This window comes from Mus caroli, unplaced genomic scaffold (genome assembly GCF_978045245.1).
Source record: "Mus caroli unplaced genomic scaffold, Mus_caroli_1 scaffold_4, whole genome shotgun sequence".
In the NCBI taxonomy this organism is placed as follows: domain Eukaryota; kingdom Metazoa; phylum Chordata; class Mammalia; order Rodentia; family Muridae; genus Mus; species Mus caroli.
The window spans coordinates 32,904,348-32,930,522 of record NW_028227259.1 but is presented as its reverse complement, the minus strand read 5'-3'; the positions used below and the strand labels follow the sequence as shown (position 1 = coordinate 32,930,522).

Sequence of the window (26,175 nt, the reverse complement as noted above, 5' to 3'; positions counted from 1 at the left end):
TCCCCCACCCCAGTTTCTGCCCCTAAAAAGTCTAGAAAGCCATGCTTTAGCCTCCTGTCTCCCAAACCTGACTGCACACTCAAATCACCTGGGAGTTAAAACAAAACAAGAAACAACTTGATGTAATGGTAGATCCTGGTCATTGATCAAGCCCTCCTGGGTATTTCTAATGTGCAACAGATTTGGAAGCTCCTGCTTCAGCTCACTGTGTCAGTCAGGATCACACTCAGCTACATGTTGCAATGTCCCTGGTTAAAAACAAAGGTCTAGGGGCTGGTGAGATGGCTCAGTGGGTAAGAGCACCCGACTGCTCTTCCGAAGGTCCAGAGTTCAAATCCCAGCAACCACATGGTGGCTCACAACCATCCGCAACGAGATCTGGCGCCCTCTTCTGGAGTGTCTGAAGACAGCTACAGTGTACTTACATATAATAAATAAATAAATATTTAAAAAAAAAAAAAAAAAAAAAAAAACAAAGGTCTACAGACAGGCAGTCCAGAGCCAGAATGGTGGCTCCAGAAGACAACAAGGACCCAGAGTCCTGTAGGCTTCCTAGTCTGTAAAGTGTTGCTATGAGACTGTTTTCCTATTGTCCTCATGAGCACAAAATGGCTTTTGTGCCTACAGACTTCTCAGCTCTCTTCTAGTCAGGGAAAGTGGCATGTGGGGGTAGGGAGGGGTGGAAGAAGGAAGAAAGACGGAATTTACATCCAAAGACACAAATGAGTCAACTCCTCTTCTCACAAGCTTTCTTGGAACTCCACCAAGACCCTTCAGTTTATATTTCATGGGCCAGAATGATGTCATACGGCCACCCATTGCTGCGGCAGAGACGGGAAAGCTATGAATTTTCATCTGAGCACAGTGTCGTCTTGAACAAGAACTGTTTTGAAAATGGCTACTGGGTGAGACTTGCAGAGGGACTAGAGCATCTTGAGGCCTGGAACTCACCTCCCGGGAACCAGTTCTGCATTGAGGGACATTCTGGCCTCCAGGTGGCCTCATCTCTTCATACCTCCAGGATGATGTACCACCTGTCAGAGACCAACATCTGGGCCACACCTTTCAGAGACCTAACCCAACCACAGAGGTGCCAGTGGCTAGCTGAGGCTGTAGAGGGAGCCTAGGGCAAATGTATTGAAAGCTTGCCCTTGGTCTGCAAGCAATGCGTGGTTTTTGCTTATAGCAGTTCTCTGAGGAAATACATTTTGGAGATAATTGGTGACTGAGCCTTAACCATGCAAGTTCCCTAAACTTGTATGGTGTCAAGAAGCAAGTGAGAGAGAGCCCCCACACCCATCCAAGTGGCCAATCACAGGCTGTGAGTCCCAAGACTGCTGGGTCAGCATAGACAGAGATCCAGCCAAATGACAGTCTCCCTGGCCCTAGCCCTCTCCCAGACAGCTCTGCCCTTACACCCCCAAAGGACAGGAACCATCCAGGGCTACATTTACTCTAGCAAATTATTCTGTTTTCATATGGCTTGGGACCAAAGCCATGTCATTTTCTGTAGTCTCCGCATGTGGGAGCCAGGCCAGCAGGATGCTTGGGGACACTGCAGGGGCGTACTGAGATGCTGCGGAGTTACTTACTGGCAGTGTGGTGTCACTGCGGCCACTCGATGCTTCCTGTGCCCCCACCCCTTTCACCTGCTCCTCTGACTCACTTTCTATGGTGTGCAGGAGTTATAAGGGAGAGCCGAGCAGGGAGAGAACCCAAGAGCAGCTCAGACTAGGGCTCCAGCCATGGGCCAAGAATCCAGCCAGGGAAGTACTGTACCTTCCATATGCATATTTTGCTTTTGGAGACAGACATTTCTTGGCTCTGCTGTAGAACGACTCTGGTAATAGCAGACTCTGAGCCTCAGTTTCCCTAATAGCCCATTAGCTCTACCTGTCATTCTTCAAAGTGGCATGTTAGAGTCTCTCGGGCTTCCATTTTGAGTACTTAGTGATAAGAAGTGATGGAGAATTAAGCCCTGGCTACAGCTAACAGGAATCTTCTGCATTCCAGACTCATGACAAGGGAGGCTAAGTATCCCCTATGCAACCTTCACATTGTAGAGACACAGCTATTTTTCTCATGTTACAGACAGGGAAACCGAGGCTTAAATAATGAGCTGAGATGTTACACACATACACATATGATGTGATGGTGTAAAGAAGCCAAAAGTAGCTAATCATAGTGGCTCTAAGGCTCCGTGGCATTAGGAATCCTGGCTCCTCCTACTCGTGCCTTTGTTTTCCATTCCCATGATAACCTTATTGTCTCAAAGATCTTCCCAGAAGTCATTTGACCACCTCTTGGAGCAAGAGAGGCTGGGGAATGCAGTGTTCAGTCTGGATAGGTGGCTTTTTGTAACGAAGGCAGTTGTGCATGGTAAAGAGCGCAGATTATCGGTAGAGTCTGAATGGAAGGATTTAGTCACAACCCCATCAACTACTTAGGGTAAGTGACCATTCATCACTGGGTACTGCCCTCAGAATTAGAATGTCAAGCTATATGGAGCATTTCTCAAGCCCCTGGGCCTCTGAGGGTGCAGTCAGAGTTCTTGAAGCCAACCCAATAGTGGCACAAGGTGCAAGAACTACCATCCCACTTCCCTGAGAAGCTGGGACACATGTCCAAGTCAATGAGGCAGCCACTACACAGGGACAGAAGCATGGGAAGATGCCCAAGGATTTGGATTCCAAACCCAGGCCACCTCCCATTCCTCCTCTACTCTCCCGGCTCCTGGCCACCAGGCTACGACCTGGCTTCTGAATTCTGAATTCTGAATTCTGAAATGGAGATTCCCACAGGCTTTGACATGAGGCCAGGTCAGCCTAGGTGGATTTGAACTTTGCTCTTCCATTCCCTGGCCCCATGGACAAGCCATATCATACCTGAGCCTAATATCTCCTCTCGGCAAAATAATAAAAGAGTAGATGGTGAGGATCCAATGACTAAAAGTAGGATGCATCTGAGCACACAGTAGCCATGCAGTCAATGCTTATAATTTTTGCAATCATTGTTGCCTACGGTTGGTCCTTCTGCAGCATGTTCCACCCCTTCAAGTCAGCTAGGCCATGTCCCAGATTCTAGACCCACTTGGGGCAAGTGGACCCCACTTAAGCTCTCAGAGACTTATGGGAGTCGGTCCACAGGCCAGGGACTCAGCCTCCATCTCCTCTGCAGATTTTAACGAGAATGGTTTCATTGATGAGGAGGACCTCGAGGAGATTGTGCTAAGACTACTGAAAAGTGATGACGTGTCTGAGGACCTGCTGATGGACGTCATGCACCATGTGTGTATCCAGAGGCTGAAGGGTGGGACCTGGGTGGTCAACCAAAGCTCCCAGATACAGGCCTCCTTCTCCTTCTTGTTCTCCTTCTCCTTTTTAAAAGATTTATTTATTATATGTAAGTATACTGTGGCTGTCTTCAGAAACAACAGAAGAGGGCATCAGATGTCATAGATAGTTGTGAGCCACCATGTGGTTGCTGAGATTTGAACTCAGGACCTTCAGAAGAGCAGTCAGTGCTCTTAACCACTGAGCCATCTCTCCAGCCCCTACAGGCCATCTTCTTTGGAAGGGATTGGTCCAGAGTCCCCTGCAGCTGCCATGGGGTGGGGGGCACATGGTGCCCTGAGAAGTGGGTACACAGTGGAGAGAACTTTGCCTCAACTGTCTGCCCTTCCAATGAGAATCGTCTATGTTCCCCAGAACAATGTATCCTGCCCTCCCTCCTGAAAGCTTCCCACCCACACGAGGCACCAAGGACCACAATGTCTTCTCCTGTGCTATTCATTAGGAGCACAGTGCCCAGATGTCCTAGTGACGAGGCATAGAGAGAGCCCTGAAAACCTAAGATGAGGCACAGGCCCATGTGCTCTCAGGCTATGAGAACCCCTGAGTATCTCAGGTCTGGATGGTACCACCTGACTCGGGCTTCTTAAAATGCAGGGCCCATGTTAATGTCTGGCTGATGAGATGAATGGGGCCTACTGTTCTCACTTCCACATTGGTGCTGGAGGGCCCCCCTGTGAGAAGAGTCCTTCCAGAAGAAAGCCTCCTCTACACCTACCTTAGCTCACACACCTTCACCTCTCTGTGGGGCAGAAGCCCTGAGACACTCTGGCGTGTGGTAGGTAGACCATTGTCTCCCTCCTCTTGAGATCCAGCTCCTCACAAGCTCCTCCGTCCCAGCAGGTCCTGAGTGAGTCAGATCTGGACAATGACAGTATGCTTTCCTTCTCCGAGTTCGAACACGCCATGGCCAAATCTCCAGATTTCATGAAGTAAGACACTCTTGAGGGCGGGGGGTTTTCCACCAAGGTTGGAGGGAGTGAAGGTTCCCCAGGACCAAAGGCTATCTCTCTCTTCCTATGGAAGTCATGGGTTTCCAGGGCTTCACTGATTCTTTCAGAAATGGTAAATGAAGCTTCCGAGAAATCAGCTAACCTTGGGGAACTGAGAGGGGCTGACAGTTGTGAGCCTTCAGATCTGGCCTGAGCATAGCCCAGATACACTGGGAGATGACAAGAGAAACAAATGGTTCCACTGGAGAGCAGAAGGGATCTTAGCGATCTATGCTCCAGACTTCCTGCAGATGACTGGCTCTCTGCATTTCCAAGGCCATATTTACCCGTCTTCTAGTTCCTTCCATTTCAGAGTGAGTGCATCATCTCTAGAGATGGTCCTCATCATGACCGAAGAGGCCTTTCGTATGCACGCCGAGTCGGCATCTGGTGACACATGCCTTTCGCGCTTGCCCCTAACGCTCGCTGCCCCTTGCCTCGTAGACTAGATGAGTTTGATGGTGAAGAAGGAAGATGGCCTTTGAAATTTTTACAAACCAACTCAAAAGAGGACAGAGCCGAGTCTAGCAGGAACCTTGGCAGGAGCCAAGATAGCTACACATTCCCGTCTCCCTCCCTCCCTCTTCCTAACCTGCTTCTCCGTCTTTCTGACCCGACCCCCCCCCCCCCCACCCTCCATTCTCTCTTCTCCTACACACTTATTTCCACTGCACACCAGCAACCTCTGGGTTGTCAGACATGGCCTATCATGTGTCATGGCCTCCCAACAGTTTGTGTCTGTTTGATTTAACTTCAGTGACTCTTAATGTCCCAGCTCAGTTCTGAATTCCCAAACAGGGATTCTGACTGGGTCAGGCCACGCTTCTTCCAACCACCTTGATGGACATGACATTTCTATGTTCCAGGGATGGGGCTAGGGCAGAACCTAGAGATGCCATGCTCAAATTACCCCCATTAAAGGAAATCCCTCTTCCTCCACAATGGCCCTACACAACTGAAATCTACCTGCCCTGCACCTCTGTCTGAATCATTCCTGTTTTTTTCCATTGGCCACCCAAAAATTCAGAAACCCTTTGTGTTCTGGTGATGCTAATAGAAGCTTAAAGAAAGTTTAGGAATTGGGGAAAGAACTTAAACTCCTTGCTATGCAATCATGAAGACCTGAGTTTGACCCCTAGTGTCCATATTAGAAGCTGGGTGTGGTGATGTAAACTTGCAATAGCAAGATTAGGGATGCTGAGCAGGAGGACCCCTGGGCTCCCTGGTCCCAGCAAGAGACTTTGTCCGAAAACAAAACCATAAACAAGGTAGATGACTCCTAAGGAACCACACCTGGGCTGCTCTCTGGTCTCCACACGTGTGCATATGTGTACATGCACCCTCATTGACACTCATGAACACATGTACACACACACACACACACACACACACACACACACACACAGAAGACTGTTTGAATCAGCTGGGACCACTGCTTACAGAAAAGGCCATGATAGGACAAGGTGGGGACCTCAGATGGCTCTGGGACTCTCTTTCAGCTCCTTTCGGATTCACTTCTGGGGCTGCTGATGTGGAGGTCATCGGCTGGTTCGGCAGCTTCAATGAAGACTACTGGACACCCCCTGCATCCAGGCACTGTAGAATCTGATTTGAATTATGACTCAGCTCTGACCCTCCTTCACCTCTAGAGTATTGTTTGCTAAGTAAATATGTGTTTCCCCCATCCAGACCCACTGCTTTCTGAAGGTCCTACATAGGGAATTGGTGTTTCTTCTAGGGCTCAGGTTTGCCAATAACTCCCGGCAAGCGGGCATAGCAACCTTTTTGAGGACAGAGTTCAAACCTTGACCCATGACAGAGGAGAAGACTAAGCCAAATGGAACAAAGTTCAGAAGGGAAATATTTGTCCTTCCCTCCTCTGGAACCCACCCATGATCAGGATGCACACATAGCTGTCATTCCAGCTGGCGTCTGGCTTGCCTGGCTTCCTTCCATGGAGAAGACATCTTGGCCCTGCTTGCCACCCTTGGACCCTGGGGATGGGACCATGTGTGACCAGCATTTAAGGCCTATTTGCTTTGCCATTCAGCCAAGCCCTGTAATGAGTTTGGCCACTCTGGGGACACTTTAGGGTCCAGCTGTCTAGAGACTCTGGGACACAGGAGAGGTTCATCATGGGAACTTGTGGGAGCTGCCAGATGGCTATCTGCTGGGCGTGTGGCTTTTCTTATCTATGTGCATCTGAGGGAGGGAATAGATCTGATTACAAGGAAGAGTTGTTTTTGCTACAGTGCGCACTTGAATCCTGTCTTTAGGTCTTGACTCCCCTGTTCAGTCGAAATAGAGACTCGTTACTTGACAGAATACGCTTGATCTAATCCAGATGGGTGGAATGTTGGAGGAGCCCAATGGTGTGGCACACTCCTCAGCTGTGCTCTCCTCCCAGAACGGTCTATGGGACTTTGTGCCCTACCCTCTGCCCTATCAAAGTTTCCCTGGAGCAGCCATGTTGGGAGAGCATACTTTGACCCTCGAAGGTTGCCAAAGCTTGTCGCTACCTTGGCGCCCACTCCCTGAGGTCATGTCGCTGAGAGTGGTTTAGTCCCAGCTCACTCCTCCAAGAAATAAGCTCAAGCATGTATAAAGACCTAATCAGCCAGCTCTGTCCAGTCAGAGCTGAGTACAAGTCACCCCCACTCCCTGCCACGGCACAGGGCCCCTGGGATCACAAAGACTCCCTCTGTTTCCACATGAGTGTGTGATATTTGAGAAACCAGGACTGAGGAGCCCAAAAGACCTGGTTCAAATCCTGTCTGTGCTAATTCCTTACTTGGTGGGCTTGGGCAACTTTCTCAACATCCCAGAGGTTCCCTGACTTCATCAGTGATGACAGCCGATGATGCTGTGCTCACAAGTTATCCCAAGGATCAATTAAACCATGCCAAGGCTTCAAGGAGAATCCTGGGTTGTTTGGATTATCAATCATATTATCAGTCAGATAAGAAACACCTAGGGAGTTAGTGACATGTGCTTTTGCAGCATGTGTGAGGGAGGTTCCCAGAGATGATTAACTGAGGGTGGAAAGCCCACTCTGAAAGTGAGCAGCACATGCAGAGGGCCGAGGTCCCAGACTCCATAATGAGAAATGGGAGTCAGCTGGGTAACAACACTGAGGGAAACTGTCTGGGGGTCATGCCACCCACCCCAGACACTGCTGTGTGTTCTCAGTTATACTAGTGAAAGCAGGCAGGAGGCCTTGGTCCCCGAGTGGCCCGATGCCTGGGTAGCCTTATGAGCCTGGCCTTAGTCATCCCCCAGTCCCACCTGCCTCGACCTGGGCACATCTGGATGGCCCACAGTGGCTGGGCACTGCTTCTTGGTTCAGATTCCTCCGACTTGGCTCTCCCCAGTGCTCAGGGCACCTTCACGCATGGTGACAAGATCCAACTGAGAGGCACACGGGATGGTTGTGGCTGAAGATTTTATTACAAGCAAGCCAGCCTGGCCAGGCCAAGGTTCCCTGGTGTCAACCACCTTGTTTCAGGCTCTGAACTCGAAGTAAAGGTCCCGCCTTTGCCGATCTTGAGAGGAAACTCTCTTCCCTGACGGGAAGGTCTGGTAGGTCCTCTTGTAGTCAGGGGATAATCTTAATAGGTTCCACTTACTCTTCTCACTCAGAGGAGGCCTGAGGGTAAGGATGGGCCATCGTCAGGCAGTGCGCCCCCGGGAGGGGGAGGAATGTTCACCATAACCCTTGTGCCCACTATAGCTTTGTGGCCCTGCAGCCATTGGTAGCGTGACATCTGCCGAGTGAACAAGGACTCGGGAGAAAAGTGACTTGGATTCTGGTCCTGTCTCCTGCTGGAAACAAACCCATGTGACAGTGAACTGCTGCTACTGTTACCCTCTTGTTATCCTCTTGTTCTGAGGAGTAAATGAAGCTCTTTGTGTAAAGCACTTAGTGCAAGGTGAGGAGAAACTCAGCCATTATGGGAGATGCTGACTGCTGCTGTGGTAGAGATAATGGTGATGGTGAAGGTGATGGTGAAGGTGATGGTGAAGGTGATGGTGAAGGTGAAGGTGATGGTGAAGGTGATGGTGAAGGTGATGGTGGTGATGGTGAAGGTGATGGTGATGGTGAAGGTGATGGTGAAGGTGATGGTGAAGGTGATGGTGAAGGTGATGGTGAAGGTGATGGTGGTGATGGTGAAGGTGATGGTGAAGGTGATGGTGGTGATGGTGAAGGTGATGGTGGTGATGGTGGTGCTGTAACTGAGAAAGGCTAGAGACTCCCCAGGATACAGAGTTGATCACCGACCTTCCCCAGCCACTTAAGATTAGCTATCTGTATCGGGCATGGCATGGTCAGCAGTGCAGACTACTAGATAATTTGGAGAAGAAAGAGATACAAGGACCTGAAGATTCAAGATGGGGCATACATGGCAAGATATCAGAGACCTGTCCCCAGGAAAGGCTCAGTTTCAAGGGACTCACTGGCTCAGAACTGTCTCAAGAGAGAGATAGTCAACCCAAAGGCTGAGCTGACCCACAACAAACATAGGTCTCTTCCCAGACGGGGTCTTAAACCATCAGGAAACCTGCCCAAGCTCCTGAGGTCTGCGCTGGACTCGGTTTACTTTCTTATGTGCCAGACCCTCTGTCTTACAGAGAGGCACTAAGACAATGTTGGCAAAGTGTACCAAACTCTGTGGGAACAGCTGCTGTATCTACATCTGAATGCTGAGGCTGGGGCTCTTGAGGCAAGCAGGGGTTAAAGGTTAGAAACCCAAATGTGTCCACTGACCTCCCGAGTCCACACCCCTCCCAGACAGACACAGGTGGGTTGCAAAGGTGGGGAAAGGAACAGGCTTCGAGTTGGTCTCTAGGTCACCTCCCTACCCCAGCCATAAGGCCCCTGGGAATAAACTTGTGAAACCTGTGCTTTGGTGGCAGGAGGGAGCGAAGGTCTTTCCTGGGAGTGGGCGAGGGACTCTCCAATAGCAGACACCAGAGCTGGGCTGTAAGGCGTTTTTTACTTTTTAAAACCTGGCTAGTTAGACTTTTAAGATAATCTCATGTCCCTGGTGCAAGACTAAGATCCCAGCACACCCTAGACTGGGTTCCATAGAAGGGGGGACAGGATGTGGGTGGCAAGCTGATGACCTATCCCTATTCCACGTAGTGTCCCATTCATCCACCAGAGGGCAGCAGCTGTTTGGACTGGTTTGGACTGGTGCAGCTTTGAGAAGGGCCTTTGCAGAGGAAGCAGCAGTCAAGTTCCCACAAGCAAAGGCTATGGAGTATGTATCTGGTCAGGAAAACACTTCCTGATCCTCCCATGAGGGTTTCTGGCATCCTCCCTCCTACCCCACCCTCCACCCCCCAAAAAAAGAGCTGCTGGATCTGGGACTCTGCAATGGCAGGCACCACTGGCTGTGTTAACTGTTTCTCAGGGTCACGGCTCCAGGGCTGGAGGAGGAGGAGATCCCCTGTGGATGTGTGTTTTTTGACTGCAGAGAGGAGAGGGACACTCACAAGTCGGTGGGTAGGGGGTACCGGTCCTGCTCCTTCACAGGCAGTACAAAGTAAGGAACACGGGACAGCATGCCAGTCTTGTCTTGGTAATACTTCCGCTGCTGCTGGACTGTCTACAGCTCGGCAAAGAACACACAGCAGGTTGTTGCTGTACCATCTGTTCCAAGATACAGCTGGCCAGGGGTGTGGCAGCCCCACCCTCCACCCCAGTGTTCCTGGTGGAGTCCGTTCCTCCATCTACTGGGGATAGTGACATCATCACATAGCAGTTTTGATGCAGAGAGTAAATGAGACCAGGCTGCTAAGAAGTCTGAAATCCCAGCTTAACATCTGCACGCCTAAATGCTGTCCACGAAAGCATGCTCTAAGCACACCCATGTCCACGCAAGCGTGCTCTGCTCTAAGCTCTGCTTCTCCTTCACTCCTGGAGCAGGGTATCGGTTGAGTCAGCCTGGGGAGAAAGCCTGCCACTGACACATTGATGTGACCCCATGGTTTCTCAGAGTCTGAGACCATCTACTCATCCTGCCCCCAGGGGAACTTCCCTCACTCAGGACAAGTTCTCTGCACTGACACCAGGCAGTGTCTGTGCCTTTCCTACCTGGATGGAAAGGTATTTGTGAGAGAGGATGCTGCAAGGACTAGGGCTCCAGAGGAAATAGAGGGAAGGGATACCTCATTCCCACAGGGGGGCAGCAGGTGGGCATGCTAAATCAGAGACTCAAAAGCACTAGGGGCATGGCTGGGTTCCCCCAGCTTCATCTCTCCATCGTGGACAGTGTGGCACAGTGGGGTGCACTCTTAGAGGGATGGGGGCTGTGGAGGATTAGTGGGTAGAAGGGAACTTCAGGGGGGCCCTTTGTGTGTGATTTTTCTTGGGGTTTGTTTTCGGCCTTTTCCTTCGTGTAGGAGGTAAGCAAGTCTCCCGTGCTGGCTAGTTTTATGTCAACTTGATACATGCTAGAGTCATTTGGGAAAAGGGAACCTCCAGTGAGGAAATGTCTGGCCTGTAGGCAAACCTGTGGGGTCATTTCCTTGGTTGCTAACTGATGTGGGAGTGAGCAGGTCATTGTGTTCATTACTACCTTTGGTAGGTGGTTCTGGATCTTATAAGAAAGAAGACTGAACAGCCATGAGGAGCAGGCTGGTAAGCAGTATTGCCCCACAGCTTCTGGCCCGGTTCCTGGCTCCAGGTTCCTGTCTTAAGTTCCTGTCCTGACTTCCTTCTGTGGTGGACCGTGGTGTGGAAGTGTAAGCCAAAGAAATCCGTTCTGCCCCAAGTTGATTTGGGTTGTGGTGTTTTATCAGAGAAGTAAAAACTCTACCACAGAGCTATAGAGTCACAAAGACTTCAGGAAGCAGAAGGAAGGGGTAGGGGACATCCCTGAAGACTCCCCAGTTACATTGGATGTGAGTGAGCAAGACAGAGCTGCAGAAAACCCTGGATCACTTCTGCCCCTGGAACTCTGAAAAGGCAACCCTGTCTCCGGCCACACAGGCCTTCCCAGGCTGGGAGCAGGCAGGCAGCTTACCTTGTAAAAGTTAGTGAGCTCAGTGGTGCGCCCGTTGTCCAGGTTGGATCGGCTGTAGGTGGGCTGGTGCAGCCATCGATCCCAGTTCTGTGAGTTATCAGTCAGAACCAGGGGTGAGTTAGGGGAGAAGATGGTGGGAAAGCGACCCCCACTGAGGAGCGCATAGCTCTTCTCCAAGCCTGTGTTGCGGAGGTCCTGGAAGTACTTGAAGGTGGTGTTGCCATAAGAAGAGCCAAAGGAGGAAGCCACACCAGGGACATGGCCTTTGTACCTGTAGGGACGGCGGGGGGAGGGGAGGTGGAGGAAGACACAACCTCATGACATCCATGGCTAGTTCCCAGGCGGGCTTTTGACGACTGAGGGTCCCTGTGTCCCTCTGGCTGAGAAAGGATTCTTAAAGAGCACTAGAATGCTTAGGTCTTTGAGGAAAGTCACACGAACAGGCCCCTGGATCCCTATAAACCTCGGAATACCCACACATCTCTCAGTGAGCCTACAGGAAAATCAGAGGTGGATCCTCTAGCTTTTCCGGGCGCAGCCAGAAGATTCTGGTGCTGTGTCTGACCCTGGTCTTCTGTGCTCATCCCATTAGAACGGGAGAAGTTGGTGTAAGTTGAATGTTGCAGGGCCTAAGCCTAATTGCATTCTGTCTAGGTTATCTGTATCCCCCTAAACAGCTATATCTTTGCCCAACTCTCTGTCTTACCTAATATCCAGTGATGAGACGAATAGGTAAAACTCTTTTGAATGCCCTAACTTAAAACCCTATTTTCTACTAACCAAAAGGCTCAGTGAAAATGTTGTCAGGTAGCATGTGGGATGTATAACAGAGGAAGTTTTGCTTCGAGCACCTACTCAATGTTCCTCCTATGTATTTTTTAAGTGTCTTGATTTATGACTTTGTTCTGTCACTATAAAAGCTTCTTCCAGCATTTACCACGACGGAACACAAAGTTTGGGGTAATCTAACTGCTTTCCAGGCCCACAGGCATTCACATTTGGCTCTATAGTAAACTCTCTCTCTCCTTTGTTGGTGGCTTTTTGGTCTTGCTTTTTAATTAAAAATTCTTTTTGAAGCTTCATACACAAGTACTGAATTTACATCAGCTCTATCCCTCCATCATCCAGCTCCTCCCAGAGCCCTCCCAGTCCTTCCCAAGATAAGTAGTTTTCCAGTTGGCATTCCTGTGGCCTCACAAGGTGCTTAGTCACGTGACTCGGGGGCCTTGACCGTGGATCTGTGATGCTAAATGCCCACGGAGAACTCTTTTGATGCCAAGGAGGCCCAGCAAGAGAGTCAGAAGATGTGACCGTGGAGACTCAGTGGCCCTTTTGAGATGGGAGAGCCTTGGCTACATGGAGCTAACAGAGGAAAGATGCCCAGCAGTGTCAGACACAGACCAAAGCTTTCCAGCCAACATAGGTACCACTCCCCTCCGCGCCCCGCCTTCCAGCGTCTGACTGTCCTTCCTACTGGGAGAGCAGAGGACAGCTCCCCTCCACTCTGGAAATGTCACTTTTGATTATTTTGTACTTAAACCCACTTCCCTGACCATTCATTTGAGTCTCTTCATCCTTTTCCATTCATTACAGAGAAAGAGGGAGAGAGGGAGATGGAGAAAGAGAGAGGGGGAGAGAGAGAAATAGAGAAACAGAGACAGACAGATGGAGAGGGAGATAGACAGACAGGCAGACAGACAGACTGCAGACATGCGTGGAGGCAAGAGGTGGCTCTTGGGCTTCTCCATTGCTCTCTACCTGATTTTTTGAGGCGGGATCTCTCATTGCCTCTGGAGTTTATATGGTTAGACTTGCTGTCTAGTGAGTGCTGTGGGCCCTCCAGACTCCCAGGGCTCATATCACTGATGTATTCTACCACACTTGGATTTTTAACTTTATGCTATGAGTTCAGTGCTAGGCAACTGAACTCAGACCCTCAATTCACCTTTGTCTTAGTCACTCACTGTTCTAAGGCTGTGAAGGCACTCCACAGCCTAGGCATCTCTTATAAAAGGAAGCATTTTATCAGGGACATGCTGAGAGTTTCAGAGGCTTAGTCCATTATCATCATGGCAGGGAGCATGGCATGGGATGGAGAGCTATATACTGATCTGCAGACAGAAGAAGAAACACTCGGCCTGGTATGGGCTTTTAAAACCCAATGCCCACCCCCAGTGACACACTACCTCCAGCAAGGCCTCACTGACTCCAACAAGGCCACACTTCTAATCCTTCTAATCCTTTCAAACAGTTCCACTACTAGTGACTAAGCATTCAAATCTAAGAGCCTTTGTGAGCCTGTAGCCATACCACAATGCAATATGCATTTAGTCTAACTTCAAAAGTCCACATAATCTTTCATGGTCTCAACAATGTTTAAAAGTACAAAGTTCAAATCCCTGAGACTGAGACTAAAGCAATCCCTTAACAATAACCCCCTGTAAAAGCAAAAGCAAAAAGCAGGTCATATACTTTCAACATACAATGACACAGAATACACATTATCATTCCAAAATGGAGGAATGGAAGCACAGTGAGGAAATACTGCATCAAAGCAAGACCTAAAACCGGCAGGGAAACCCCCAAATTCTGTATCTCTGTGTTTGATGTAAAAGCACTCTTCAGATTCCAAGTCCTTCCGGCTTTGTTGACGGCAGCACACTTTTTTGTCTTGAGCTGGTTTCCCTCCCTGTCAGCAGCTCTCCTCGGTAGGTACCCCCACAGCACTGGCATCTCTGACATATCAGGGTCTCCAACAAAATCCAAGCTATAGTTTCACAGCTTCACACAATGGTCTCTCTGGACTTCCATGTAGAAACACCCCCAACACATGCCTGGCCTCAGTGGCTTTCCTTTGCTGTAGAGAAAATGCCACAAACCTTTCCCTGTATATCCATCCTTTGATAAAGCCAGAGCCATGTGATTGAAGCTGCCAAGTTCTTCTGCTTGCAGCAGCTGGAGCTTGCTGCCCTTTGTTCAATTACACATGCATCAGGTTTCTGTTGTTGATGGATTCCTTTACTGCTTAAGCTTTCTTTCAATTCCCTTTCACAGTCTTTTAAAGGCTGGGGCTCCTTTGGGGTCTGTTCTGATACACAGGCCATGGCCTTTGCGCCCTGACATTCCCTCCATCACCTGCATCTCTGTGTGCTGTTCAGATCGCTGCAACTCTCCATGCCTTCCACTAGATGGCGAGCTTCTCGGATGCAGACTGGGGTTGGGTTTTTACCTATCTGAGTCACTGGTTCTTCATAAGTGGTCTGCACGGCATGTGAGGAGAAAAACAAATTGTTTATTAAACAGATAAAAAGATGAGCAGAGAGTGTACCAGTAGCAGTAGTGATGGGTACAGTGACCGTAGATTAACAAGCAGCAGCAGGTCAGTGACCGAGTTCCAGGGACTTGTATAGACGCCTTAAGACAACCACCCTCCATGAGAATTGATGTCCTTCCACACACCAGGGCAATCCCATATAAGCCCTGGTAGTACAAGGAACCCTAGCTCATCTCTTCCTACATTCCAGACATTCATCTTCCCCACGGGTTCTGTGTCTACAGAGGCTCCCTTGAGCCTCAGTCTCCTTACCAACAGGTGCAGGCCTAGAATTAAGTAGTAGCAAATTATTTCCTTCCCTGTGGGAAAAAAAAGGCAAGAAAACCATGTTGAGTGACAGACAGAGCTGCTGGTTGATTTCCATCGTAGTGAAAATATCTCAAGTGCCTCTGGCTCCTGGTCTTGTCCCTTCCACCAGTGGGCTTGGGATCTGGTAGCAAGAACACCGCCTGGGTCCGAGCAGGAAGTAAAGTAGCCACAGAGGAGGCTGAGCTAGGAGACCCCATCACTGGCTTCACGGGTCTCTCTCCAGCTCCTTCGCTCTGTTCTCTAACTTCATGGGCTCTTGATACTTTTCTGTCCACTTCATAGCCCTTCCTTCTGGGTGCTCCTGGACTTCCTGCTGACCACCATGCCCCCTCTGATAAAGAGATTGAGAGTTCAGGAGTCAAACAGGCTCCCAGCCACCTTGGTCACTTTCAGAAGACAGACTCCTCCTCTGTACCTCGGCTCGCCCCTTCTTGACCTGGAGTCCACCTTCCTTATCTGTTTCTCTCAGACGAGCAGATAGTGTGATGTGCACAGTTGACCTTCCTCCCTGCCATCTTCAGTGTCTCCTCCCCTCTTCACTTCTTCCCTGTGCAGAAAGATGTGTCCTGGTCTTTTCTAGACTGTGAAGCTTGCTCGACAGGAGACTTTGTTGCCTCTCTCATCCTTCGCTTTCTCTTCCTTCATTTCTCCGTATCTCTAAGGAATGCCCCAGAACTTCTGTCTTTGTCTCTTCAAACCTTGCCTTTCTTGACCTCTCTCAGCCCCCCTCTATCTCACCTCTGAATCCTAAACCCCTGCTGCTTTGGTCAAGGCCACGCAGGGCCAGCCACTGCCTTTGGCTCACTTGGCCCAGCTGCTGCATTTGGACCAACGATGATGATCGCTGTTTGGGAGGAAGCAACTCTGAGGAGCCGAGCTCCGTGCTATACAGGAGACCTCCCACAATACAGACTTAATAAGCTGCAAAGTCAGAGATAGTAGGTGTGAGAGTCCAGCCAACTGGAGGGCTCTGGGTTCAACTAACTCTGCCCCAACAAATACTGTGGAGAGCCAGTGAGCGGGCTCAGTAAAGGCACTGCCACCAAGCCTGACAACCTGAGTTTAATGCTCAGAACCCACACAACTGAGGGAGAGGACCAACTTCCACTTCTTTCCCCCAGTGCAGTGGTACTTACATATGTGTGCATGTACATACGGATACATTAAATAAATATATGTAATAAAAGTGCTTACCTACCACCACCACACACATACACCTCACATTACATGTGGTAGTTTGAATGAAAATGGCCTCCATAGGCTCATGGGGAGTGGCCTTGTTGGAAGAAGTGTGTCACTGGGAGTGGGCTTTGAGGTTTCAGAGGCTCAAGCCAGGCCCAGGGGCTCACTCTCTTTGTTGTGAGTCAGGTGAGCTAACCCAGGCTGCCTTTCAGCCACTCAGCATGCATCATTGCCCTTCCAGGTGTAGCCATTTCCACCGTCCTACCAGCTTCGTAGAAACCCGAACCACCTTTAAAGGGTCCCAGCCACCCAGATAGCTTTCTCTGTCTTCTTCCTTCTGTCTCTGCCCCCACCCTTCTCTCTCATCACCATTCCAAGTCAGCCTTTTGCTTCCACACCCCAAAAACCCTCTGCATTAGATCCATTGTGTGGCATATCTTAGCAGCACACCTTGGCTCCAGACCCACCAAAGTTACCCCCGGTGCTTTAGCCTAACACTCTTCCTGCTGCCCACCAGTCCAGATGTAGAACGCTCAGCTACTCTCCAGCACCAGGTCTGTCTGCACGTCGGCCCGCCATGCTTCCTAGTGTGATGACAATGGACTGGACCTCTGAATGGTAAACCAACCCCAATCGAATGTTTTCTTTATAAGAGTTGTGGCTATTGTGTCTCTTCGCAGCAGTAGAAACCTTAACTAAGACACTACACCACACCACACCACACCACACCACACCACACACCACACCACACCACACACCACACCACACCACACCACACACCACACCACACCACACCACACCACACCACACACCACACCACACCACACCACACACCACACCACACTACACCACACCACTAAAGGAACGAGTAGAGGGGGGAAGGAAAGAAGTGTTCAATGACAAAACCCTGCCAACCAAAAGGTGATTCAAAGGGAAAGCGGAATTCAGTGGAGGAGAGTGTCTGTGAGAGCGAGGGCTGTCGCTCTCCAACCCACTTAAGAACACAACTAGGAATAGCAGGCAGGTAAGCGCTGCGTGCAGAGCAGAAGCAAATGTTATAAAACCTGTCAAGGTAAAAATAACTCGAGCAACCAAAAAATCGAAAGGTGGGTGGAGGGGAGGTGGGGGCGCACTAAGGATGTCTCTTAGAAGATGGAAGATGGAAATGCACAGAGCATCATGACTCTCTCAGCCTTTGTTAGGTGCTTTCTCCCTGACCTGCCCCCACACCCAAGGATCTCTATCTCTTTCTGATGTGATGACATCTATCTAAAGTCTGCCTGTCTTTACCTTACTTCACTTTCCTTCTCTCACACTTGAGTGAGATTAAATTGCACACTTTCATTTCCAAATAGCAAATAGGCTCTAATGGTATTTTTTTTTAAATAAAATTGCTTTCATATGACTTTCTTTTTTTCTGGCCCTTTTTTTTTCCGACCTAAGGTGAGGTTCACCAAATGGTAACTTTGGGTGTTGGATTGGGGAAGACTCACTGCTCTCTTCTTTGTATATGCATCTAAGAAAGAGGCAGAGCAGGAGAGACGGAGAGAAGTTAACATCATTTTTCTGTGAACCCACTGTGTGGTGGCTCAATGCTAGGCCATGGGGACCATAACCTCCAACTGTCTCACAGTCATGGTGGGTGTCGTGAGATTGCATCCTGTCTGCTGTGCCATGTTGGCACTAACAAAGAGCAGCTCTAACTCGAGTCGGATCATGGTTGGGGTTCTCACGAAAGCCAGGAGGGAAGACCGCTCCCGTGGGTGGGCGCTGGCAGAGCTCTGGGGAAGAGTTTGCTCTGGGAGTTGGGAGAGGGACTTGGATTTCGGAGAACCACAAAGCAGGGACTGGAAAGGTCTGGTGTAGGGTCAGCTCTAGTCATGAGCTATCTTGGTACCTTACCATGAGACACTTCCATATCTCATTCACTGATGATGCCTGGCTCCATCTCAGGCCCCAACTCCTCTGCCCACAGATGCTCCTGCTATGTTCTCTACACAGGGAATCTGCCTGCTTCTTTCCCCCAGTGTTATAACCCTGCCCTTGTTAACACCACCCCATCCAGAAAACTGTAGTAGGCTGTTTCTTCTCTATCACCTGCACACAGATCTCCTTCAATTCCATTCATATACTCCCCAAATCGTTCTGCCTTCTTCTCTACCACAACTATGTTCACACCAGGACAATCTCAATTCCTCTAGGGTCTCTCTTCAACCAAGGCCTGTCCTCACTTCCTTCCCATCCCCCAGTCCCATCCCATCCACATACCCACACACTTGCTGTAGCCTGTGTTCAGTTTAGAGTAACCTTCTTCACCATTGCCCACTGCCCTTTAGACACCCTGGCCTAGCAGACATGCACATGGCTTCTGATGCCATCAGGAGCTCCTCAAATCTGTAGGGCTAAACCCTGCCCACCAGGACATTTGCCTTTCTACTCGGTGGGGAAGAGCGAGCACTCTGAGTTGGCCCCTGACCTCACCCTGTACCTCGTGTGGATGTTTGCCATTGGCATGATCATCCTGACACTCAGACTCAAGTCCACACATGTCCTGGTTAATGTTTAGGTTTTGTCAACTTGACACACCTCGTCATCTGGGAAGAGGGAACTTTAACTGGGAGAATGCCTCCATCAGATAGCCTGGGAGTATTTTCATAATGAGTGATTGATGAGGGATATGCCACCCAGGACAGGTGGTCCTGGGTCATAGAAGGAAGCAGGCTGAACAAGCTATAGGGAGCGAGCCAGTAGAGCGAGTTTCGCCATGGTCTTTGCTTCACTTCCTGCCTTCCAGGCTCCTGCCCCTGTTTGAGTTCCTGCCTTGGCTTCCCTCAGTGATGGACTGTGATTGGCCCTGCAAGGGGCCTCTTCCTCCCCAAGCCCATTCTGGTCAGTGTCTTATCACAGCAACAAAAAGCAAACTAAGACAGCAAGGTCTGCCTCTGTGGTCTTCCCAAGCCTCAGCACTGGCATCAGTACTTGTTCATGGGAGGACTGAAGTCCAGATCGAGGGGCACAATATCCCCAACCTGTCTTTTAAAAAGTTCAGGTTTTTGGAGCACATGAAGCATCCCACCCACAGGGCATTGGGCTCTTCAGAAGGAAAGAACAGCGGAAATGAGACTTGTTCTTGTGACTTCTCTCTGACACCCCCAAGCTCCCTGTGCTCATCTTCTGCTCCCTGCCTTCCCACCCTCTCTGAATGCCAAGATATTTGTGTCTCAATAGAATAGAAGCCCCCTCCTCCGCAACTCTCCTAAGCTCTGCCTGGCTTCCCTTCTGAATTCTCAGCTCTGCCAGGTGTATGTGTGTGCACACAGTCTCATTATTTAGCACCCAGAGGACACATGAAGAAGCTAGGTATGTGTTCCTTGGCTGCACCTGGATGTGTGGGCCTTCAGCAGACCCCACAGGGCTCCACAATAGAGTCTTCTGCTGCCCTGTGACGGGAGGGGAATGGCGGGCTTTATAACAGGGCATCGAACCATGGCACACACTCGTCTCCTACCGAGCCCTTCTTCTGTTCCGGTCTCTCATTGAGACCCATGTTTCTCCATCTAGCTGACACACAGGTAGGAGTTGCTGAGCAGAGCTCTTGGGCCGGGACCACAGATGGATTCTAAGGCCTATTGTGGATCACTGTGTACAGGGAGCAATCCCATTCCTGCCTCTTAAGAGCTCTGGCTGGCCCCATAGCTGACATTAAAATTAATTACCATGAGCATCAGGGATCCCTCGAGCAGCCTTATTAACTAATTAACTTGTGACGTTCGGTGTGTTCCCAGTCCACGCACAGCCTCTTCTTCTGCTATACCTTCCGCTGAGGACAATATTAATGGCATCTCCCGCCCCATCCCACACCCTGGCAGACCTGCGAGGTTCCCTACTGCCTGTGGAATAAAGAACAAAGCAGGCTAGCTTCTGGGGCGCGAGTTCCTAGCTGTGAGCCTGTGTACAAAATGCCACTCCAGGCAATGCCAAGTATACTCTTTTTCTTAAACAACACTATGGATTGAATGCAGGGCCCCATGCATGCTAGGCAAGTGCTCTATCATTAGCTGTATTTCCAACCCAAGTGCCTTCACTCTCAGGAAGCCTCTAGGCTATGCTCACCTGGGTTCATGCAGGGTGACTGACCTGTGCACATCCCATTGTATTTGAAATTGTCTGAGCCCTTGGAATATTTTTCTACTCCTGTTGTGGTCCTGCCCTTTCCACTCAGTAGGTGATCTGTAAATATTTAATGGGTCAAATTGACTGATGGAGGCTCATTTTGAAGAGCCCATCTTTCTCTAGGAAGGGAGGAGAACCTCTGATCCAAAGCCCAGGTTTCCAGGCTCCTGATGCTCTGTTCTCATGGGTTCCTTAATGCCCCACCTTGTGTGAGAGGTACCAGCCACTTAAGAACCACCTCCAGCTCTCAGAACAGCCTGCAGAGGAGGGGGAAATAGCCTTGGGGCAGAGGTGCTGAAAGAAGTGAAGGACCACCCTGAAAGAAAATCCTCACAATCAATCAGGACAGGTTTCCACCAAGAACTGGGGCAGGACTTCCTGAAGGGGCAGACTCTAAAGCGAGAGGGGAGTGAGACCTTACAGTCTGGTGTTTGAATGCCCTGTGCCACCTCCTCGTGCAGCTGGACTGAGACTGACAGAAGATGGCTGCCTATGAGCCTCAGTCAGAACCTCAGTCAGTCGGGCGGGAGCTATCAGAAGTCGCTCACACACAGGAAGGGTGCATACCAACAGGAAGGTCCCACACCAGAAGATGCCTTTTTAAAACTTAGGCTGCCGCCTGCCCCTTTGCAGAAATCCTCCACACTGGAATCACCTGGGAGGGTTGGAAAACCACATCCTTGTGCTTAGCCTGACCAATGGCGTTGGAACTTCTATGCATGGCCCACGGAAAAACACAAACTGAAGCTCTCAGAGGACCTAACAGTGACGCGTACATCCAGCTGAGACAGCCCTTGCTTCACACTCCACGACAGAGTGGCCCACCTCGGAGTCAGCATCTCCCAAGCTCTGTCCAACCCCATCACATCTGCTCTTTCCCACCTCCCAAACCTCACCCATGAAGCCACAGGCCCCAGGGAGCTGGCAGGTCAGGGAATGGGTCACTGCTCAGGCTGGCCTCAGAAGAATGGTTGCTAAAATTTCCAAAATGTCTGTTATTTTAAAAGCTAGTCTTCAAAGATAAGTGAATAAATAGCTAGTATGAAAACTTGAGTTACTAAAGTTGCAATTAAACGAGTCATATGAAAAACGAAATAACTAAGTGTACAGAAACCATCACTCCTGGTCATATTGTCTGTGCTTTCTCGTTTCTGTTAGATTTTACAGGGAGGACACAGACAGGCCTTTCTCTCTTCAAGGAGGATTTATTTGCCAAGACACCTCTAGGTATTTATCTCTTGCTCTTCACTTTCTTCCTGTACCTATGAACTCATGGGCAAGTTTAACTTATAAACTGTATATGAAAGATTAACCATAACTAATGCTATAATGGGCCAATTACAAGAACGCACAGTGATTAAAGTTATTTAAAGCTTATGAATTGTTTAGCTCTGGAAGTTTCCATTCTTTTGTTTTTTCTTTTTTTGTCTTTTTGAGACAGGGTTTCTCTGTGTAGCCCTGGCTGTCCTGGAACTCACTTTGTAGACCAGGCTAGCCTCGAACTCAGAAATCTGCCTGCCTCTGCCTCCCAAGTGCTGGGATTAAAGGTGTGCGCCACCACACCCGGCGGAAGTTTCCATTCTTAATTTCAGACAACGGTTGAACTTTGGTAACTGAACTTGCTGGAAGCCCACATCTTGTGTGGTGGGGGCAGACTCTCACAGGGACTGGGCTTATCCTTCAAAAGGCTTATTGTTCCAGGGCCTTGGACTCAAGAGTTCTTTGCCCAGTAAGTGTGACAGAGTATATACAGATAGTGGGCCAGATATAAACAGATATCTACAAAAGGTTTCTGGACAATGTGCCACAGCAAGAAACAAATCAGGCCATCTTGATAGATATCTGAACGCTGTCATCATCACCATCATCATCATCATCATCACCACCACCATTATCACCATCATCATCATCATCACATCGTCATTCTCATCTGGTGCTGCCCCCCAGGCTCCCAGAACTTTGGCTTTAAACACAGTAGTGACCTAACTAACAATAACAGATAACAGTTACTAAGCATAGGGCTTTGCACACATTGAATGATTTCCTTTCCTTTAACCTGCACGCCATTGCCTTCTTTTACTAGACAGCTAAGTAGAGCTTATCAAAGGTAAAGAAAGCATTGATAAGACCAGAACTCACACCCAAGCAGGTTGGCTCCGGTGGCTATCTCTCTGCCCCCACCCTGCTGAGTAAGGGGGACCTGTGCTGCAATACACCAGGGCTCAGCGTATATAGTGGGGTAAAGCAGACTGCTAAAGCCAAAAGATCTTGTGGGTGGCCCTGGGCAAGATGCTCGATCCTTCTCTTGGTTGTTATGAAGGCTTTTTTATTTATTACTTTTTAGGGGACAATGCTGTGTGTTCCCGTGGCTTGTGTGTGGAGGTCAGAGGACATCTTCCTGGAGTGGGTTCTCTTCTCCTTCCATCATGTCCATCTCACGTATTGAACTCAGACCATCAGGTTTCCTTACCCACTGAGCCTATGGAAGTCTTTCTTTCTACAGAGGGGCTCATGAAGGACGTAGCACAGGGAGGGCCTGGCACAGGCTTGGCGGGGAGGGTCATGGTGTTCCTGCTGGGCACCCAAGACCTGGCTCCAGCCCAGCTCTTTACAGTCACCAGCAGGAGATCACACAAAGACCCCGTGACCGCCGTGCCCACGTCTGAAACAGCGGGGAGGTGGGCAGTGAGATCTGTGTGGTCCCAAGCAACCCAAACATTCCCTGCCTGTAGATAAATCCACAAAGGGGATGATTTGAGTGTCAGAAGAGACTGGCTGTTCTTTCAAATCTGTGATTAATGTTTGAAAAAGAACAGAAAAAAATAATAATTATCCAAGTCAGGTAGGGAATCCTGGAGTCTTTCATTAAGTAAATGGGATTGCCACTGAGGTAGTAGAAACACCAGATGTCCTGGTTCGTTCCTGGCTGAGGGGGCCTTTGAGGAAAGCATATCTCTCACAGAAAGGTCTTGACAGAGAGTAGCAGACATGGCTCAGCGCTCTGCCTAGCCGAGGCCAGGCTTGAAGCCCCCTTTATGGCCAGCCATTGTCTTTACTATCTCTAAAGGAATCATGGGATAGAATGCGGCACTCAAGGGAACTGAAGACAAACATTTAGAGAGGCACCGTGGGGGTTCTCCTAAAACTGCAGCCTCCAAAGCTTCTAGCATGACGGAATCATGGGATAGGGCTGCTGGCACACCAGGGCTTGCCCTGCAGGCAGCAAAGAATCAATGGGTTTGGCACAAGCTGCTCTTCCAATAAAAGCCTGTGGAGCAGTGAGTCTCAGCCTTCCTGACGCTGCATCCCTATAATATGGTCCCTCATGCTGTGGTGACCCCCCAACCATAACGTTATTTTGTTGCTATTTTCTAACTATAATCTTGCTACTGTTATGAATCATAATGAATGCATATCTGATATGCAGGGTGTGTTACACGTGACCCCCGTGAAAGGCTCATTTGATGCCCCCAAAGAGATTGAGAGCTACAAGTTGGGACCCACTGCTGTGGAGGAGTTAAAGAAATAAAAGATCAATGTCTAAAGTCATAGCTCATGACAGACAGCTAGAGTGTAGAAAACCCACTGCTGGCCTTGGCCTCAAAGATGAGTTTGAACTAAATCTTAAGTATTTACATGAGAGCCAGGTCTGGTGCCATATAGACTTCTAATGCCAGCACTTGGGAAGCCAAGGCAGAGGCATCAAAATTCAAGGACAGCCTAGCCCACAGCCTGAGCTCAAGGTCAGCCCAGGTAACTTCCTGAGACTCTCTGTCTCAAAATGTAAAGAAAATCTAAATAGAAGGCTGGGATCCCTCTGGGGTCATCCACCCCCTTTTGTCTTTGTTCCTTTGGGGTGCCTATAACACCTGGCACATGCCCCCATGAACACTCAATGTCTTTTCCAAGTGAAGAAGCAGTGGATAGCCAAGTCTCACGGCCAGCTGATCCAACATGCCTGGCTGGCTTGGGGGAAACTCTATGCTTTGTAAACCACCTTTGTCTGATGGGTCCCATCCACCACTGACATGCCAGATTGGAACTAGAGCCCCAGACTCTGGGGGCAGATACGTCCACACGTACTGTTTCTGAAAATGATGGTAACAGAGAGCCCCTCCGTGCCCTGCTTCTTCCGCAGGAAAACACCTCGAATTTTATGTAAAATATAAAATTTTACATACACTGTGTTCTGTCAATGCTAGTGGTTTTCATCCTGTAGCCTGCTCAGTTTGCAGAAAAAAGTGTGTATAAAAATCAGGTGGCTAGTGTACTCTACCAACTGTCACATACAGCCCTGCCAGATTCTGCTAGGCATGCCCACCCAGCATCAATCCCTCCTTCCTGGAAAGCCGGGCACTCCCCGCTCCTCCTCACATTCTTTGTGAACCAGGCTGCTTGCTCCAAGCACACACCTTTTCATGTTCTCTCTCTCCCCTCAGTCTGGCCCCATCCATAGCAAGTGGGCTAAGTAAGTCTCAGACATCCACTTCTTCAGCCCCACCACCTGTCAGTCTGTTGTTACAGCAAAAAGACCACGAAAGCCAAGAAGGAAACATTGGCCAGGTGGGGTTCCTTGGAGGCCCCAGATCCAGAGGGCGGAGCCTCGGCGTCCCTCAGGTGTGTGCAGAAGGGAGGAGGGGGAGAGCTTTGACCGGCAAGTTCAGGTGTGTCAGGGTGCCTAGCAGCTTACCCGGGCATGAGAGCTGGGGGCACGAAGGCGGCATTAAATTCGGTCATTAGTGTGCCCGCGCTACGGAAGGCCATGGTGGGTGCTGCGAGCCCCGGAGCGGTGGCTCAGCTCAGCCCTGCGGTAAACAGCCAGCTGGTCACCCGGCAACCACATGCCTGGCAACCCGAGTTCGTTCTGGGACAGTGAGTCCTCTTTGCTGTGCGCTCCCTAGACAGTCTCTGTCTATCAGCCCGGAGAAGACACCGCCCCATCCTCACAAGGTTACTGTGTGGCTCCCCCAACGGTCCCTGGCATCCAGTTTAGGTGTTCATATCTACTGGAGATATGATGTGGAGATAAAAAAGCTGGATCAATCCTGAAGAGGCTATCATTTGATCCCATTTGGATCACGAGGGTTCCCTCCACCCACGGAACTCGGGGAAGTGGCTCTCTGGCGGACCTCACTTCATGTGTGGGTTCCCACCCCTGTCATTTCAATGTTCACTAATTTTCTCATTAGTTTCTCCTTTCTCCCCTTGAACTTCCTTCTTCCCACATTTCTCAAATAGGGTGACTCTGGCCTGTAATCCCATCATCAGAGGCTGAGGCAGGAGGATTGCTAGTTTGAGGACAGCCTGGGCGACTTGATGAGACACTTTCTGGGGCAGAGGAGGGACAGGAGGAGTGCCTGTTACAGTTTGAGTCTGTATATCCCTCACACACTCACATTTTGAGCCTTGTTTCCTGGTGGGTGATACCTTTAAGACACAGAATCTTATAGGGGAGAGCCCTGTCTGGTCCAGCCGGTTACTAGGGGCCACCCTTGGAAAGTTAGGTCTTGGTTCTGGCTTTGCAGTTTTCTGGCCATTGAGATGCGAAAGGAGCTGTTTTCCATGCCTCCCCACAAGGATGGATTGAAACCATTGTCTTAAATAAAGTTTGGTTCCCTTAAGTTGTTTACTGCACTATGTTGTCGGGGTGATGTAGAAATAACTAGGACAGTCTATGGTTTATATTTGCCTCAGGTACTGCAGTTCATTCTGCCCACAGATCTGTAGTGTGAGGTTTCCCTTCAGCCATCAAAGCCCTGAAGTCCACTTGAGGTTTGCTTTACATAAACTGTCTCCTCCATGAGCCT

The 26,175-nt window shown here is 49.7% G+C and overlaps 2 protein-coding genes across 4 annotated transcripts in view; one reads left to right on the top strand and one right to left on the bottom strand.

Annotated features, from left to right (window-relative positions):
• Cib4 (calcium and integrin binding family member 4) overlaps positions 1-6,019 on the top strand; it is a 61,839-nt gene extending 55,820 nt beyond the window's left edge. For both annotated transcript variants that reach the window (XM_085836172.1, XM_021163698.2), the window contains exons 5-7: positions 3,178-3,287; positions 4,194-4,282; positions 5,842-6,019. In XM_085836172.1, coding sequence (XP_085692298.1) covers positions 3,178-3,287; positions 4,194-4,282; positions 5,842-5,872 — 230 coding nt within the window. In that variant the 3' untranslated portion in view covers positions 5,873-6,019. The remainder of the gene's footprint in view (positions 1-3,177; positions 3,288-4,193; positions 4,283-5,841) is intronic.
• Positions 6,020-7,777: 1,758 nt separating this feature from the next.
• Cimip2c (ciliary microtubule inner protein 2C) lies at positions 7,778-25,195 on the bottom strand. 2 transcript variants are annotated; one of them, XM_085836171.1, is made up of 4 exons: positions 25,059-25,195; positions 11,371-11,641; positions 9,839-9,995; positions 7,778-7,988 (listed from the first exon to the last, which is right to left on the bottom strand). In XM_085836171.1, the coding sequence occupies exons 1-3, from the start codon at positions 25,130-25,132 to the stop codon at positions 9,873-9,875; spliced, it is 468 nt and encodes a 155-aa protein (XP_085692297.1). In that variant the 5' UTR covers positions 25,133-25,195; the 3' UTR covers positions 7,778-7,988; positions 9,839-9,872. The 2 variants fall into 2 exon arrangements, with proteins under 2 accessions (XP_085692297.1, XP_021019408.1); XM_021163749.2 differs by having other exon boundaries at positions 9,839-9,951.
• Between the last annotated feature and the right edge of the window lie 980 nt (positions 25,196-26,175).